This window comes from Hetaerina americana, unplaced genomic scaffold (genome assembly GCF_022747635.1).
Source record: "Hetaerina americana unplaced genomic scaffold, ioHetAmer1.1.p SCAF_1, whole genome shotgun sequence".
Taxonomy (NCBI): domain Eukaryota; kingdom Metazoa; phylum Arthropoda; class Insecta; order Odonata; family Calopterygidae; genus Hetaerina; species Hetaerina americana.
The window spans coordinates 49,004,599-49,019,785 of NW_027286069.1; the positions used below are offsets into that span (position 1 = coordinate 49,004,599).

General features: G+C 35.6%; 1 protein-coding gene across 1 annotated transcript in view; it reads left to right on the plus strand.

Moving 5' to 3' along the window:
• Positions 1-15,187, plus strand: part of cutlet (chromosome transmission fidelity protein 18 homolog) — a 36,287-nt gene that overhangs the window by 7,354 nt on the left and 13,746 nt on the right. Inside the window, exons 6-11 of the mRNA XM_071585861.1 lie at positions 1,031-1,171; positions 3,632-3,755; positions 8,004-8,120; positions 9,193-9,344; positions 11,856-12,049; positions 13,881-14,129. Coding sequence (XP_071441962.1) covers positions 1,031-1,171; positions 3,632-3,755; positions 8,004-8,120; positions 9,193-9,344; positions 11,856-12,049; positions 13,881-14,129 — 977 coding nt within the window. The remainder of the gene's footprint in view (positions 1-1,030; positions 1,172-3,631; positions 3,756-8,003; positions 8,121-9,192; positions 9,345-11,855; positions 12,050-13,880; positions 14,130-15,187) is intronic.

Below are 15,187 nucleotides of genomic sequence, written 5' to 3' on the forward strand. Positions count from 1 at the left end.
GAATGGGAGAGGTGCACATAACTTAAAAATGGATGTTGAACCTCAAAATGTTTAGTTCTTGATGTAATGCTAAAAAAATAATGAAATGAAAAGATGTTCTATTTTACTAAATGAAAAATTATGGTACTTATTATACCTAAATATGCCATTTTATATTAGAACTTATGTATTTCCTAGTTGAATTTATGAATTCCTGCAAAGCCAGAGAATAAAGTCAAAGTGTGAGCAATATTTAATAGTTCCCACTAATGTTGCATCCTTGTATACTGGGCCACTGTGCAGTATTGCGGCCCTCCCAGAATCTAGGCATTGGGCCTATCTAAATCACTGTTTGGTATTGGAATAAGGTCTTAGTATTGTCTCATATTCACTTCATCGATCATTAGGACATGTCAACAGAGATTTTTTTTTACATATTTAGAGAATGCAGACTAGAAGTACCTGAAACAGATGAACAATGCCTAAAATTAATTATATATATATATATATATATATATATATATATATATATATATATATATATATATATATATATATATATATATATATATATATATATATATATATATATATATATATATATATATATATATATATATATATATATATATATTGTTATGTGTCAAATAATTGATTTTTATCACTATTAGTTTTTAAATAGTCCTTGCTTAGTGAGTGCTGATGCACTTGTACTAAATTTTTAGACTTTCGGTGCGGAGCCGAGAGATTCCATTTTCCATGTGATTTCTCTTGTCACTTGAAATTTGTTTCCTTAATTACAGTATAATTTTAAGTAATTATGTGGGAAGCTTTAGCAAGTTCATCATCATATCCTCATTGTTTTAAACTTTTTTGGGGAAGATGATGATTTTATTCAAAAGAAAATGTGATTGATTGTTTTCTGGCATGCAAAATTGAAAATTTTACCTTTTAGTAACAATCTTCTGTATAAAATGCAAATTTCATGTGTAAATGTTTAATGATCAATTTATAGGATACTAATTGATTGTTTTTTTATTTCTGTTTGCAGCTTGAAAAAAAGAAAATTGAGTCAACTGCTTCTAAACCTACCTCTCAGCCCTCCCAACAAAGGAATGGCATTGTGGAAAGTAGTGACCTGTGGGTAGAGAAATACAGACCAAGGACTTATATGGATCTATTGAGTGATGAGGTGAGTTGCACAAATGAATACATTTATTGAAATAATTAAATAAATATGTTGATCTTATTCTCTTAATAATGCTTATGATGTATGGTTATAGGGATGAATTTGTTTTTAAGTGAAACTGGTCTCCTCTGCTCAAGGTGTTGGGTCACCAACATGGCAAATGTTCTAAGGTTCTTTTCAGCATTTTTGGTAAAAACTAATGAGTCTATTTCATAAAGAAGGAAACGCAATAGTTTCACAAGATTTACTTTTTTATTCATATTATTGATATATATGTCATTGTGCTGTGATGCTGAATCTTTAAATGTTTGAATTGAATTTATAATTAAGTAAATAATGATTTGAATAATGTGTCAAAAGTGTCGAGACTAACTAAGTTAAAGTTTTATTTAGGAAAATAGACATGCGTAAGATACTTCTCTAGGAAGAGGGAAAACTACTTTTGAAAATGAGGAGTGTAGGGTATGGTTAGAATCAGAAAGCTAAAATTCCAAGATATTGAAAAGCCCGTCAGTGTTATGGTCTATTCAAATTTATCTTTTAATAACCAAATTGATTGCGTTTGTCAGTTGATGGCCAAAAAAGTATTCAGAAGGATAGATTTCTATCTCAATGAGCAAAACTTCATGCACATGAAGCAATTACTTTCTCACATTTTGAGTGCTGTTAATCGGTATTACTGTAAACTGATAAACACAATATTAAGATATTAAAGCAGCTATCATGGGCTATGAGAATAATACTAGAGTGTGATAGTAGAACACATGGAGCAGAAATGTTCATCATCATTATTTCAATACTAAGATTGGTTTACTGCAGCCCTCCATTCTGTCCCATTTAGTGTTGATTCCCTCCCCCTCTAATAGGTTCCCTGTTTTACATCCTTCCTAATTTGCCCTATGTACTTGTCTCTTGGCCCTCCTCGCTGGATCTTTTCTTCAATTTTTCCTTCCATTATGTTTCTTACTAATCCATTGTGCCTCAAGGTATGTCCAATCCATCTAGTTCTTCTTTGCTGTAGAGCTCTCCATCTGGTCCTTTCCTCTTCTGCTCTTCTATATACTTCATCGTTCCTCACTTTGTCTGTCCATTTAATCTTCAGCTTTCTCCTCCAGCATCATGTTACCATGTTTCAAATGCTTCTATTCTTCGTTGGTCCACTTTTCCAGTAATCCATGTCTCCGATTTATAGAGGGCCATGCTCCACACCAACATTTTGACGAACTGATTCCTTGTTTGCAATCTTGTGTTCTTTGATCATAGTACTTGCCTCTTCTCAATGAACGCTTTTTTTGCTTGGGCTATTCTTTGCTTGATGTCGGTCGAGCTTCATCCCTCCCAAGTTGTACTGCTGCCCAAGTAGATGGATTCCACCTGCTCTAGTTTCACTCCTTGAGTTGTGAGGTCTGTATTGAGCTTCTCTCTTCCACGCAAAAGGATTTTAGTTTTCTTCTAGTTGATATTCATATTATATTCCCCCAGTACTTGGTCCATAGCATTTAGAGTTGCTTGCAGGTCCTCTCGCGTTTCCGCCACTACTGCGATGTCATCTGCAAACGGGAGCATGTTGATTTCTTCTCCATTTACCTTGACTCCTTTGATACCCAATTCTTGTTTCTTTTATTGCGTCTTCCAGGAAATTGTTGAATAATGCTGGCGAGAAGTTGCATCCTTGTCTTACTCCTTTCTTTATTTTGGCTTCTATTTTTCTTCCATTTTTCGTTTGCATTGTTGTAACCTGATTCTTGTAGAGGTGATGGATTATTCTTCTGTTGTTGTAGTCCATTCCAAGTGCTGCTAGTATCTTGAACATTTTTTCTTCCATGTTTGCAGAAATGTTAAATGCTCTGAATTCATTAAGCATAGTGCACATGATAGCTTTCATGCCCATGCATATAATTGTTCACCCTTATGTTCATTCATGTAATTGCCATGGGAAAGGAAAGAAATAACATAAAAATTGTACATTAAACATCGAAAACAGACGGAAGTAAATTTATGTAAGTCGTATTAGGCTGAACAATAAGATTCTGGAAGTAGTAAAGGAGTAACCCATATGTGTATTTATTTTTAAAATCTATGTGTGAGATAGTTAAAAGTGAAATTGTGTTTGGTATCTGATTTATAGCAAACTTGTAATTCTTTAAATGGATTGATTGCGTTTGATTTATATTCTAGAAACTAGATCACTAAGGCAAGGTGAAAAAATGTTAACTTTCTAAATATAGTCATCTTTTGATAGTATTGAAGCCTGCTTAGCTGAAAATGTTAATTTTTTAGTTAGAAATTATTCCTTCCTACATTCAAACTAATTTTTACCAAAAGCTAGGGGGTCTCCATAGTAATATGATTATTGGAACTGTTGTATTGTCGTGGTGTAGTTTGTATCGCAGTAAATGCTTGTATTCTATCAAATCTTATGAAAGTATATGTATGTGTGCATTCTTGGTTGAATCTTCTTAGGGAACTAACCGCACCTTACTGAAGTGGCTCAAATTATGGGATCATGCTGTTTTTAAAACAGAGTTAAAGAGGCGGCCAAACAAGATTAACAAGGAAGAAATGAAGTTTAAGAAGGACAAGCAAGGTATGCCATTTCAAATTCTTACATTCATGCTCATTAATTTTCTTCATTCTCCACTCTTCTATTTAATGCTGTGAATTCGCCTTAAGGAGGAGAAGCTTTGGTGAAATCCAAAGGACTCTTGCTGTGGGCCTGGTGTTAATAGGGTTCAGTCTGCAACTCTTGGCCCCTATATATGATAATTAGTCTGCATCTGCTTAAGAATTAAATGTGTTTGTATATAAATATATACAATAAATCTGTCACTCATTTCATTATATGAGGGTTGCTATTTATATTTTCGGCCTAATAATGAAAAGACAGTAATTTATTGTTGAAATTGGCTTTATTGTTTTTCGAAGTTTTCTCAATGATAATCAATTCACTTTTGCCTGTACTCAAACCAATTTCCATATGAGGTGTCTTCAAAACATGGTTCTTGAATGTGTCAACAGCTTCTTCAGGTGCCGAAAAACATTGGCCACACAATTTTTCTTGATAAACGGGAATAAAAAGAAGTCATTTGATGCTAACTCCGGGCTGTATGGAGGATGACCCATCAATTTGACATTTTTGCCAGTCGAATAGGTAGTTGTTTCAGCTGATCAGTGAGAGCTTGCATTGTCATGATGAAGAATGATCATTCGTTGCTGCTTCTTTTTCCATAGTTCACCAAGCACTTCTGGCAAACAAATGTTCATGTACCATTCAGAATGCATGGTTCAACATTGCTCTAACATGCTCATGCGGTTGCCACATGTCACAGATAGACGATTATTTGCTTCGATGTGTTTCGTGCATGAATCACTTTTGTTGGATTTGGCTCGTTGTGGAAGATCCATACAGTGGATTGCTGTTTTGTTTTGGGTTCATATGAATAGATCCAAGATCGCCTGTATAGATGTTACATACAGCTTCTGATACAACGCGATTGTATTTGTTGGGTATTTCTTTGCACCAATTGACACGAGCATCTTTTTGAGCCTAATTATGGGGGATTCAGCACGAACAAATTTTTTTCTCAGCTAATGTTTATGCAAAATCTTTTTGATGTTCGTCATACTAATCCCCAAGGATTCCTCAATCTCGCAATAAGTCACATGACGATCTTCCTTTACTAGTTCTTGCACAGCATCAATTTTTTCTGGCACAACAACTGATTTTGGACGATGTTCAGGACTTTTGAAAGTATCTTAGTCAAGATTAGTCGATTAAAAAATAAATAGCCTGAGCAGAGGATGTGAATCAACAAAAAATGAGTATTTAGCCCTCGTGTGGAATGTAGCGTATAGGATAAAATACTGGATTAATTGTAATGTTGAAATTACATTGCCCTGAGTTTCACACTGTTTCCATACTTTGTAACAACAAGACGTACTAGTAGATGCTGAAAGTAAACAAAGTATTTTTTATATCATCGCTACAAAATCATTTTGGGTATAAAGACCATGGTTCATATTTCAGCTGTGTCCTGAATGGAACTGAATACTATGGACAAAGTACTGGGGGAATATAAAATGAGCATCAACAAGAAGAAAACGAAAATCCTTCTGTGTGGAAGAGAGAAGCTCAATACATATATCACAATTCGAGGAGTGAAACTAGAGCAGGTGGAATCCATCTACTTGGGCAGCGGTATAATTTGGGATGGATGAAGCACGACCGACATCAAGGGAAGAATAGCCCAAGCAAAAAAGGTATTCATTGAGAAGAGGCAAGTACTATGATCAAAGAACACAAGATTGCAAACAAGGAATCAGTTCGTCAAAATGTTGGTGTGGAGCATGGCCCTCTATAAATCGGAGACATGGATTACTGGAAAAGTGGACCAACGAAGAATAGAAGCATTTGAAACATGGTAACATGATGCTGGAGGAGAAAGCTGAAGATTAAATGGACAGACAAAGTGAGGAACGATGAAGTATGGAGAAGAGCAGAAGAGGAAAGGACCAGGTGGAGAGCTCTACAGCGAAGAAGAACTAGATGGATTGGACATACCTTGAGGCACAATGGATTAGTAAGAAACATAATGGAAGGAAAAATTGAAGAAAAGATCCAGCGAGAAGGGCCAAGAGACAAGTTCATTGGGAAAATTAGGAAGGATGTAAAATAGGGAACCTATCAGAGGGTGATGGAGTTAACATTTAATGGGGAAGTATGGAGGGCTGCAGTAAACCAATCTTAGGATTGAAAGACAGATGATGATGATGGACCGAATGGAAAATGAATAAAATCTAAATTTGCTAGAGATTGTCCCTTTGCTTTAATTTAATTTTTTTCTTTCTCAGACCACATGCCATCTATGTGCCAGAAGCAATGCTTACCACAATGCATCCCCACCCTCCATCTGTAAAATCACATTCGTTTCAGTCCAGCCTAGCTGACATTGTGCTGATCAGGTCATAGGCACTGCTGAAAGTTAAAGTCCAATTTTTCATAGAACCTTTGTTCTACCCCAATCCACCCTCCACTTCCCATCTCAACAAAGTCCATTGGGGGATTAACTGGCAGCTTCATTTGGTTTATGGGGATCGAAATAGTGCGGGGGCTAACGTACTGGCTTCCCACCCAGAGGGCCCGGGTTCAAATCCCGGCGGTGTTGAATATTTTCAGAGGTATCTCGATCCCTACTTGAGGTGCTTTGTGGAGGGCACTTTGAGTGAGTACGCCGTCCGTCGGATGGGACGTTAAGCCGCGGACCCCTTGGCGCCTTTCGTAAAGAGTAGGCTAATGCCGACGCCGGGTTTCTCTCCACCCTTCATCCTTTTCTGTCCATCCCCTATGGCGCAAATGACCTCAGCTGTCGGTCGCCTCCCCTCAAAACTACTACTACTATTTGGTTTATTAGTCCATGTTACGGTATGGTTTTGGCATGTACTCTGGGAAAATAGTGTATCTAAATTGTTGAAAGATTCATTGTATCACTTAAACTTTGTATTGCTCAAAGAGAAATGATTCTCATGAACATCCAAGAGAGTGGTTCTACTCTTATGGGCAAACTGCCTCTGGCTTTGGGCAGAAAGAAGGTAAGCTGCCTATGTACTCCAATGGCAGTTGGGCTCCTGTCAATGGCAGAGCTTTTACGGTGCTGCCTGGACTCTGGTTAGATGTTATCACATTATGCTATGAAATCAATGATTTTTAAAATTATTTTGATGACTTATTTGTCTTCCATTTGTCAATTATTTTGTAAATTTGAAGTAATAGATAAATACAAGTTGGAAGTAATGACCTATGCTATTGTCACCAAAGTTGCTTCATGTTACTTGTTTTGCCATCTAATGCCCAACTATTCTTTAATTGCCACATTATAAAATTATCCGAAATGGAAACTATCAATGCCATTTGCAAGCAAAAAATTATGCATGCATCAGATAAAATAATTAAAATTTTTCCTTATTAAAAATCAGTACTCCTTTTTTGTGAGATGGAAATGGAAAGTGTGTGATCGAAATTCAACATTTCTCAAATATGTATTGAAAAAATGTATCCTAAAGGCTCTTTTTCCCTAGCAAGATTATGGGAGTGTAGTTTAACGTAGTAGTTAGCTTGTTTATTTCAAGTAAGTCCCTTAGAAAGGGTTTTTCTTCTCTTTCATGTTAGTTGGTGAACACTTTGTTTTCTGCTCTTATTTTTATCAGGTTAGGTGTATATCACATCATCATGACCTAGGTTTCCATATTTTTTATTGAAACAGCTAATTAGCAAAAAAAATTATAAGTAGAGGTGCATTAAGTGAAAAATACTGGAAGTGGAAGTCTATGTTAATAAATATTTGAGAAAAGCATGACTCTATTTAGTATGGGTATAATAGAATTAACTAAAAGAATTTTATTTTAATTTTTTTACTTAGTAAACAGTTAAAAACTTTCATTAAACACCAATAAATTTGAAAAATATCATGGAAAGTGAATGAGTCATAATTTCTAGTTTCTGTGATAAAATTGAATTCTCTTCTTATTTAATATCAATGATTTCTTTTTCAGAGGTTATTTTATTTATAAGATAATGTGTTCAAGAATTTAATCAATATTTTAAAGGTTGAAATTAATTATCTGGAGTGGTATCATTATCTAAAATATTAACTATGGTGTGTTGCCATCTGTTTGTTGACTCTTAAGGCTTGTTTTGCTGTGGATCTTTTGTTAATTACTTGGGTGAATTAATATTCTTTTGGAAATCAGGTACATATACACATATTGCTGTCACCATATGCTACTAATTAAGACATCTGGGGCCTAAAATGTCATGCATGTATTCATTTTCTTTTAGCTGAGTTTGCTGAAGAAGTCGATGAAGCTGGTTATCCTGTTAAACGACTTACTTTATTATGTGGACCCCCTGGCCTTGGAAAGACAACTCTTGCCCATGTGGTTGCTGAACATGCAGGTAGGTTGATAATGAAGTAATAGCTATGGTGGGGATTAGGATTGTGTGATGGCTAACCAACTGGTCCCCCCGGGTTCAAATCCTGGAAGTGGCAGATCTTTTTCAGTGGTATCCTATTCCCTACTTGAGGTTCTCAGTGGCTAGCACTTTGAGTACGCTGTTCATTGGATGGGACATTAAACTGGAGACCCCTTGCCGCCCTTTGTTTAAAGTAGGCTAATGTCAATGCTGGGTTTCTCTTCTCCCTTCCTCCTTTCTCAACCATCCCTAATGGTGCAAATGACTTCAGCTGTCAGTCACCTTCTGCAACTCTTTAAAATTTTCATTATTATTTCCCATTACACCATTTTACCTCCAACCACATCCCACTTCATTCCACCTCTCCTTATTCCATAGCCCCACCATAGCTTCTTTCACATGAGCCCCAGAAAAGGTGAAAGAAGACTCTGTTATTATATTTTGGGTACATATTCATCAAAATAACATTACAACAAATTTGTTTATGACATCTGCAGTGACACAAGCAGTTATATTTATAACTAAAATTTGTTCAGACTCCTCTTTGGCTATATTCAGTTCCTTTGTAATATCGTTTTGGGTCTTAATCTAAGGAACAGCAGTGTATTCTCTCTCTTCCAATTAATAGTGGAATCCATCCAAAATATTTTGCCAATATACAGTCAGGACCCCTGTCCTGTAAAGTTTTACTTGTAAACGATGAATTTTACCCTGTAAACAGTCAAAAACACTCGTTTAACACCAATACATTTGAAAAGTCTGAATTTCTCTCTTCGATATCCTCCTACATGTGTGTTTAGATTTTTTCCTGAAAACCTTGCCAGTGATTGTCACAGATTGGTCAAAAGAGCTGTGTAAATAAATTAGTACTGTCATTTCTAAACATTCATAATTGCTAGAAATCATGTTGACATTAATTTATGTTACTCGATTGATCAAATGCCCTGTTGGCTTATTAGTTATAATTATATTAAAAATTTTGTGAACATTTAGTTTGTCATCCTCATTTTTAATAGTTAATTTGTAATGTCTCATTCTTTTACTATTGCCTAAGGTTACAATGTTGTGGAGATAAATGCAAGTGATGATAGGAGTCCAGAAGCTTTCCGGAACAAATTAGAAGCTGCCACTTCCATGCAGGCTGTAGTGGGGAGCTCACCCCGTCCAAATTGCTTGGTCATGGATGAAATAGATGGTGCACCAGCTGTGAGTACTTTCTCTGGTCCCATTTATTGGAATGTCGTTGTAAATTTTGGTAGGTCTTTGATATGGCGTTAGAAATCAGGCAGTGAATATTTTTTCTACCGAGCAGTAAAATCTCCTTGTTATGGTTCTGATAAATTTGAAATACATATTATGTTCTTCAAAGCTGAGAACATTCCCTGCAAGTCAGGTAAAATTTCAGCTGGTTAGCAATATGTAATGAAATGCAATTAAATTTAAGTTTTAACTTAAAGGATAAGATTGCCAAGCTTTATTGCAGGAACGAAACATGAACTGGTGTTAGTACTGTAAAATTGTGTGTTGCACATCTTTTTCTTAAATGAAGTGATTGAAATCACTGTACAATGTGCTTAAGCTACAATGAATGGTAAATACGAGGGTCATCCGGAAAGTAGTACCCGTTCGTGAATCAAAGACACAAAAGTAAATATTAACAAACATAAAAAATTTTATTTGAAAGAGGATACTTTAAACTACTTCTCAACATAATCTCCAAGCAAATTAAGGCATTTGTCATAACGTGTGACAAGTTTCTGTATTCCTGCTGCATAGTCCTTCGCCGCCAGCTCATTGAGATACGCGAGGGACCCATCTTGCACAAATTTTTGCATAATGCAGATGGTGTTTAACAATTTCATGAACAATTGTTCGAGAAAAATTGGGAAAATGCTCACAGATGTCATCAATTGTGACGCGCCGATCGTTCCTCACGAATTCGTCAACTGAGCTCACCAGTTGGTCTGTAATGACAGACGGTCTCCCCGAACGCTCATCATCGTGTGTGTTCCCCCTCCCCATGTTGAAGTTGCGACACCACCGCCGAACAGACGACTCGTCAATTACATTGTCTCCATACACCTCCTTTAATTGGCGATGAATATCACATGGGCGAACGTTTCTTGCATTGAGGAATTTAATCACTGCCCTCACTTCACAACTGGCGGCGTTCTCAATTTTTTTAAACATTGTAAACAATCACAGAAACAACACAGGCAATGCTAGCGTCACGCAACTTGGCTCAGAGAAGGCAGACAAGCCACTGAAGCTATCTGACCTCGTCCAGCGGCTACTCGCGTCGTCAGCACTTCATGCGGCACGAACGGGTACTACTTTCCGGATGACCCTCGTAATAATGAATAAGAAATTATTTGAATATCCAAAGAACAGGAGATAATATTGATTTCCATAAATATAAGATTAAAATTATCTTGGAGTATACCCAAAAGAAATACTTCTTATGTGAGTGATAATGATAGAGTATATCTGTGCACATCCTAGGAAGAGCATAGTCATTCCAATTGGTATGAAGATGGTGGGTAAAAAACGAGTAGTGCAATATTTAAGATAATTGGGTAAACACAGTTGAAAACAGACACTTACTACGTGCTCCAAAAACAATAATTGTGCTGATTTTGTAGGTTATGGCCAATGGATTGAGGTCCATAGTTTACTGATTTACCCACACTCATTCATTATTGTAATTTTAAATTAAATCTTATGGTTTCAAGTGCTTCCTTCATGATTTTATATCCAAATTGTTTTTAAGAATTTTTTAAAGTCTGTTTATTTCAAATCCATATGCTTCGAATGTAACAATTTCATGGTCCCTTATTCTTTAAATGATGAGGTTTCACTGTGTAGTTAAACCCCGCTGTGTTGAGATGAATGGGACCGAAGACTACTGTTCATAATAGCTGTCATTCATTGTAATTGTTTTACATAGTAATATGTCATTTACATGTAATTTACCCAATGCTTTTCTCTCTCTGTCTCTCACTTATAAACGTATGCAAAACATTTTCCAAAAATAGAGCAAGGACATTATTTACCGAAGTAAAGGTTGTGCAATGAACATATTATTCAGTAAATACAAACACCACACATTCTAATTTTTTTTGTGGATATATTGTTGGCACTCATGCCCTGAGGGACATCCACTACCCTCCTTTTCAATTCTATGCATTGGGTAACCATTGTTTGGTGTGCCATCTAAGGCACTTGACACCATTGCAATGTAGAATTTTTAGAGATTGCCATGTACCATTAAAACTGAGGTATTTATTCTTTGCTAAAGTTAAATGTATAAGTTTAGAAAAAATATTAATAATCTATTGATTTTGATACTTTCTATTAAATCATTGTCATGATTAAAAACGATGCAACAATTGGCTAATTAACTAAGAATTCTTCATGTCTTAACTTAAAAAGAATTGTTACTTAAATGGTACAAAGTGTAGAGATGGTGGCTGAAGCAGAGTATAGAAATGGAAGATAAATGACCCAGGTGATATATGTGACAACAGGTCATTTTATGCAACATCTTTAATTTCTTGTGTGCTTATGTTGTTAGAGTCAACATTTGGGGTGAATATGATGAGTCATTTAACTTTGGTCAGGAATGTGTATGTAATCTGTAGTGTTTCAAGTGGGGGATCTGATTAAGCCTTATGAATTACTGTGATTTTTTATCATGCATAAATGTTATATTTTCAGCCAGCAATTGATGTCCTCTTGAAAGTAGCCTGTGCAAAAGACTCTGCTCGAAGCAAAGAGAAAAAGGGCAATAAGAAACAAGCAGTATTGAAACGCCCAATTATCTGTATATGCAATGATTTGTATGCTCCTGCCTTGAGATTGCTGAGACAACAAGCATTGATAATCCATTTTGGTTCAACAGCTAATTCCAGGTGACTATATTTTTTATGAATATAATTATTTTACTCATATGTTCAGATATTTTCAATTAAATTACTGTGATAATATAACTAGAATAGTCCCCTTGTAGATGGAAACTAGTTCAATGCTTGAAGATGTCTGTTGTTGAGAGGGAAAGGAGTTAGACACCCATGGTCTATTTAAATCTTGAAGTATGATCACCCATAGTGAGAGGTATTTCTGCTATGGAAAGACAGGTCAATGACTTATTCATAATGAATGTTAGTTGGTGGATATTTTGAATAGATGATCCAGGAGCTGCCAATTAATGTTTATTAACATTTTATTAACAAATTCATAGCAATCTTCTTAGAAAATTTCTGGTTTAGGTTTCATTGTTGAGAATTCCCTACATTTAGAGGTATTAGTATGTTGCTTGCCTATACTTTGCTGCTCGGGGATTCAAACAGGGACCCCGTATCTGTAATTCATGTAATAAATTGATGGCGAAATGATGTAGTTTACACGTTAGACTCCCTTCATAAAAATAGTAAAGAAAAACGGATAGATTTGAATTCAGAATTTCATATTTGCCTGGAGTTTTATTTTATATAGAGCCAGGGTGCTGAGTTAGTCTAGAACTCTCCCGACTAACTCAGCACCCTGGAGAATGATGGCAGTGTAATCCTTTGAAACATCCGCAGCAAAATAACTATTGGATGGAAAACCTAAGAAGACTTTATGTAACTTGAATACAGTTTAGAAATGCATCGATTGTTGAGTAACTGGTAGGTATTCACCTAATGGTTCTTTTGTCCTCAAAGAAGTGCAGCCATATTCTTCCACCAATTACAGATGCAAGATCGTGGCACATCATATCTTTGTTGTGTCTGTGTTCTGTAGTATGATTTCCTATTTCTTCACCATCTTTGATTTGTATGTACAAATGGACACAACAGGATGTTGGTGAGTGAGTGTCAGTGTGTGCTAGGTGCTAGCTAGTACATGATATCCTCGAGAGGCAAGTAAGTGAACAAAACATTCTCCTATTGGAACTTGCTCCGTACCATAAGAAACAGAGAAGCAGAGGAGGGGTCAATTCGTGTGCACTGGGAGGAGAACACAGAGATGGGAGGGAGGAACTTGAACTAACATAAGATGTTAACCCTCTTTTAGGGTGGCATTATCTAGGAAATAAGATTTGAATTGTGCATGCGTTTATATAATGAAAATATATCTATATTTTTTATTAACTCTTCCAGTTCAAGTCATTAGGTGACCTGTAATCTTCATGGGATTCCATTGATATTATTTGCCATAAATCCTTGGAGAACCGCAGGCATACAAATCTCAGAAACTGCCTGTATATTTAATGTCTTCACTATATATTTTGTATTTGATAGTCAAACCATTTCCATTTTGTTTCACGTGTGTAACCTTTCTCCATTCATCATCTTCTTAGGTTATCAGTGTGAGAATTGGGTTTTAGTAACTCTCTAAGCTGTCCCATTAAATTTCAGTCTTTTCATTCCTTCATAGTTCAATGTGTAGATGTCTTTCATCGCCTGCTTCTTGTAATTCATTTTTGGCCCTCCTTTGTAATTCATCTCTGTTTCCTTCTATTATTGTCTTCAGTAAGCTATCATGACTGGGGATATGTCCAGTTAGACTTATTCTTTTCCTGATACTAAATGTATACAAAGAAAGTAAGAAAATAAATTGAAAACATCATCTGAAAAGCAGCTGGGTAATAGTTACATATATTCTTTTATCTTTTTGGACGTTCTCATCAAGTGAGTTTCATTATGATGAACTTAAAAAAAATAGCATTTCTAAGTTTTAAAATTGTTCATTTTTTTATAGACTTGCCTGCAGATTGATGGAAATTGCTAGGCAACAAGGCATTAAAACTGACATGGGAGCACTCATGTCCTTGTGTCAAAAGATGCAAAATGACATACGGGCTTGCATTTCATTTCTACATTTATTTAAAGTGCAGAATAGACCATTGAGGATGATGGATGTTCAGAAGACAACTGTAGGACTAAAGGATATGCAGAAAAGTGCATTTGACGTGTGGCAGGAGATATTTAAAATACATAAAGAAAAAGCGTAAGTAACTTTTCCTGAAAAAGGCATCACTTTACTCAACTTGATATTCTTTGATTTAATTTATTCCAATTGAAATTCAACAATCATTATTATAAAGTTGTGTGGTTTGCGGTAGTCCATGGGATAGAGTGTTGGACTACTGACCAGAGGGCCCAGGTTTGATTCCTGGGCAAGCTTCTCTGGGCACCCTCAGCTCCACCCTTGCTGTGTGATTTTTTTAGGTACCAGATTATCCTGGGAAGCCATTACAGCACAGGGAAACAATCTGCCCCCCCCCCACCCTGATGTGTGAATTTCACTTACGGTCTGGCTTAGTAATGGGTGAACTCTACCATCACCTACCAGACTGACCTTTGTGTTGAATATTGTGTTTATTTGTTTTTATTATAAGTTTTAAATTCATAGTTGCTTTATGCATTGATGCTTACATTGCAAGCCCTTATGTTTCTTGCAAAGTTAACATTAGGAATGTTATTTGAATGAAATTACAAATCCATTACCTCCATTCCCTCCGCAAAAGATTGTAATTTAACCCACTTGTAAGCATTTTTTTAATTAATTTAATCATGGGCGTGAAGTATAGATATTTTCATCCAGAATGCATTTTTCATAAATATTTTGGTAATTTAAAATTTTTTATCAATGTTTTTAAATGGCTGTGATGCTTTCAAGAAACTGTGGGAGATGTCACGACTGTAACTTTTAGCAGAGTCATCTGCTGAATGTAAATTACAATGCAGCAATTTCAGAACAAAAAAATCATTTGCCTTGACCTAGATTCAAATACGGATCCCTGGGCATTGAGGGATCCGGGTTCGAAGCCCATTCAAGGCGTATGATTTTTAAAATCTGTTGCATCTTAATGGCTTTGATGCCTTGATAATCACAAGAAAGAATCAAAAGTAGCCAATTAATAATAAATTGGTTGGGAATGTTCTGTGTTTTTTCTTGCTTTTATTGGAATGTTCAACAAAGCAACAATTGACATAATTAATTTTAATGACTAAACAATTATGTTGTCAAAAATTTCACAATCCATTAAGAGTCAATCTGGTATA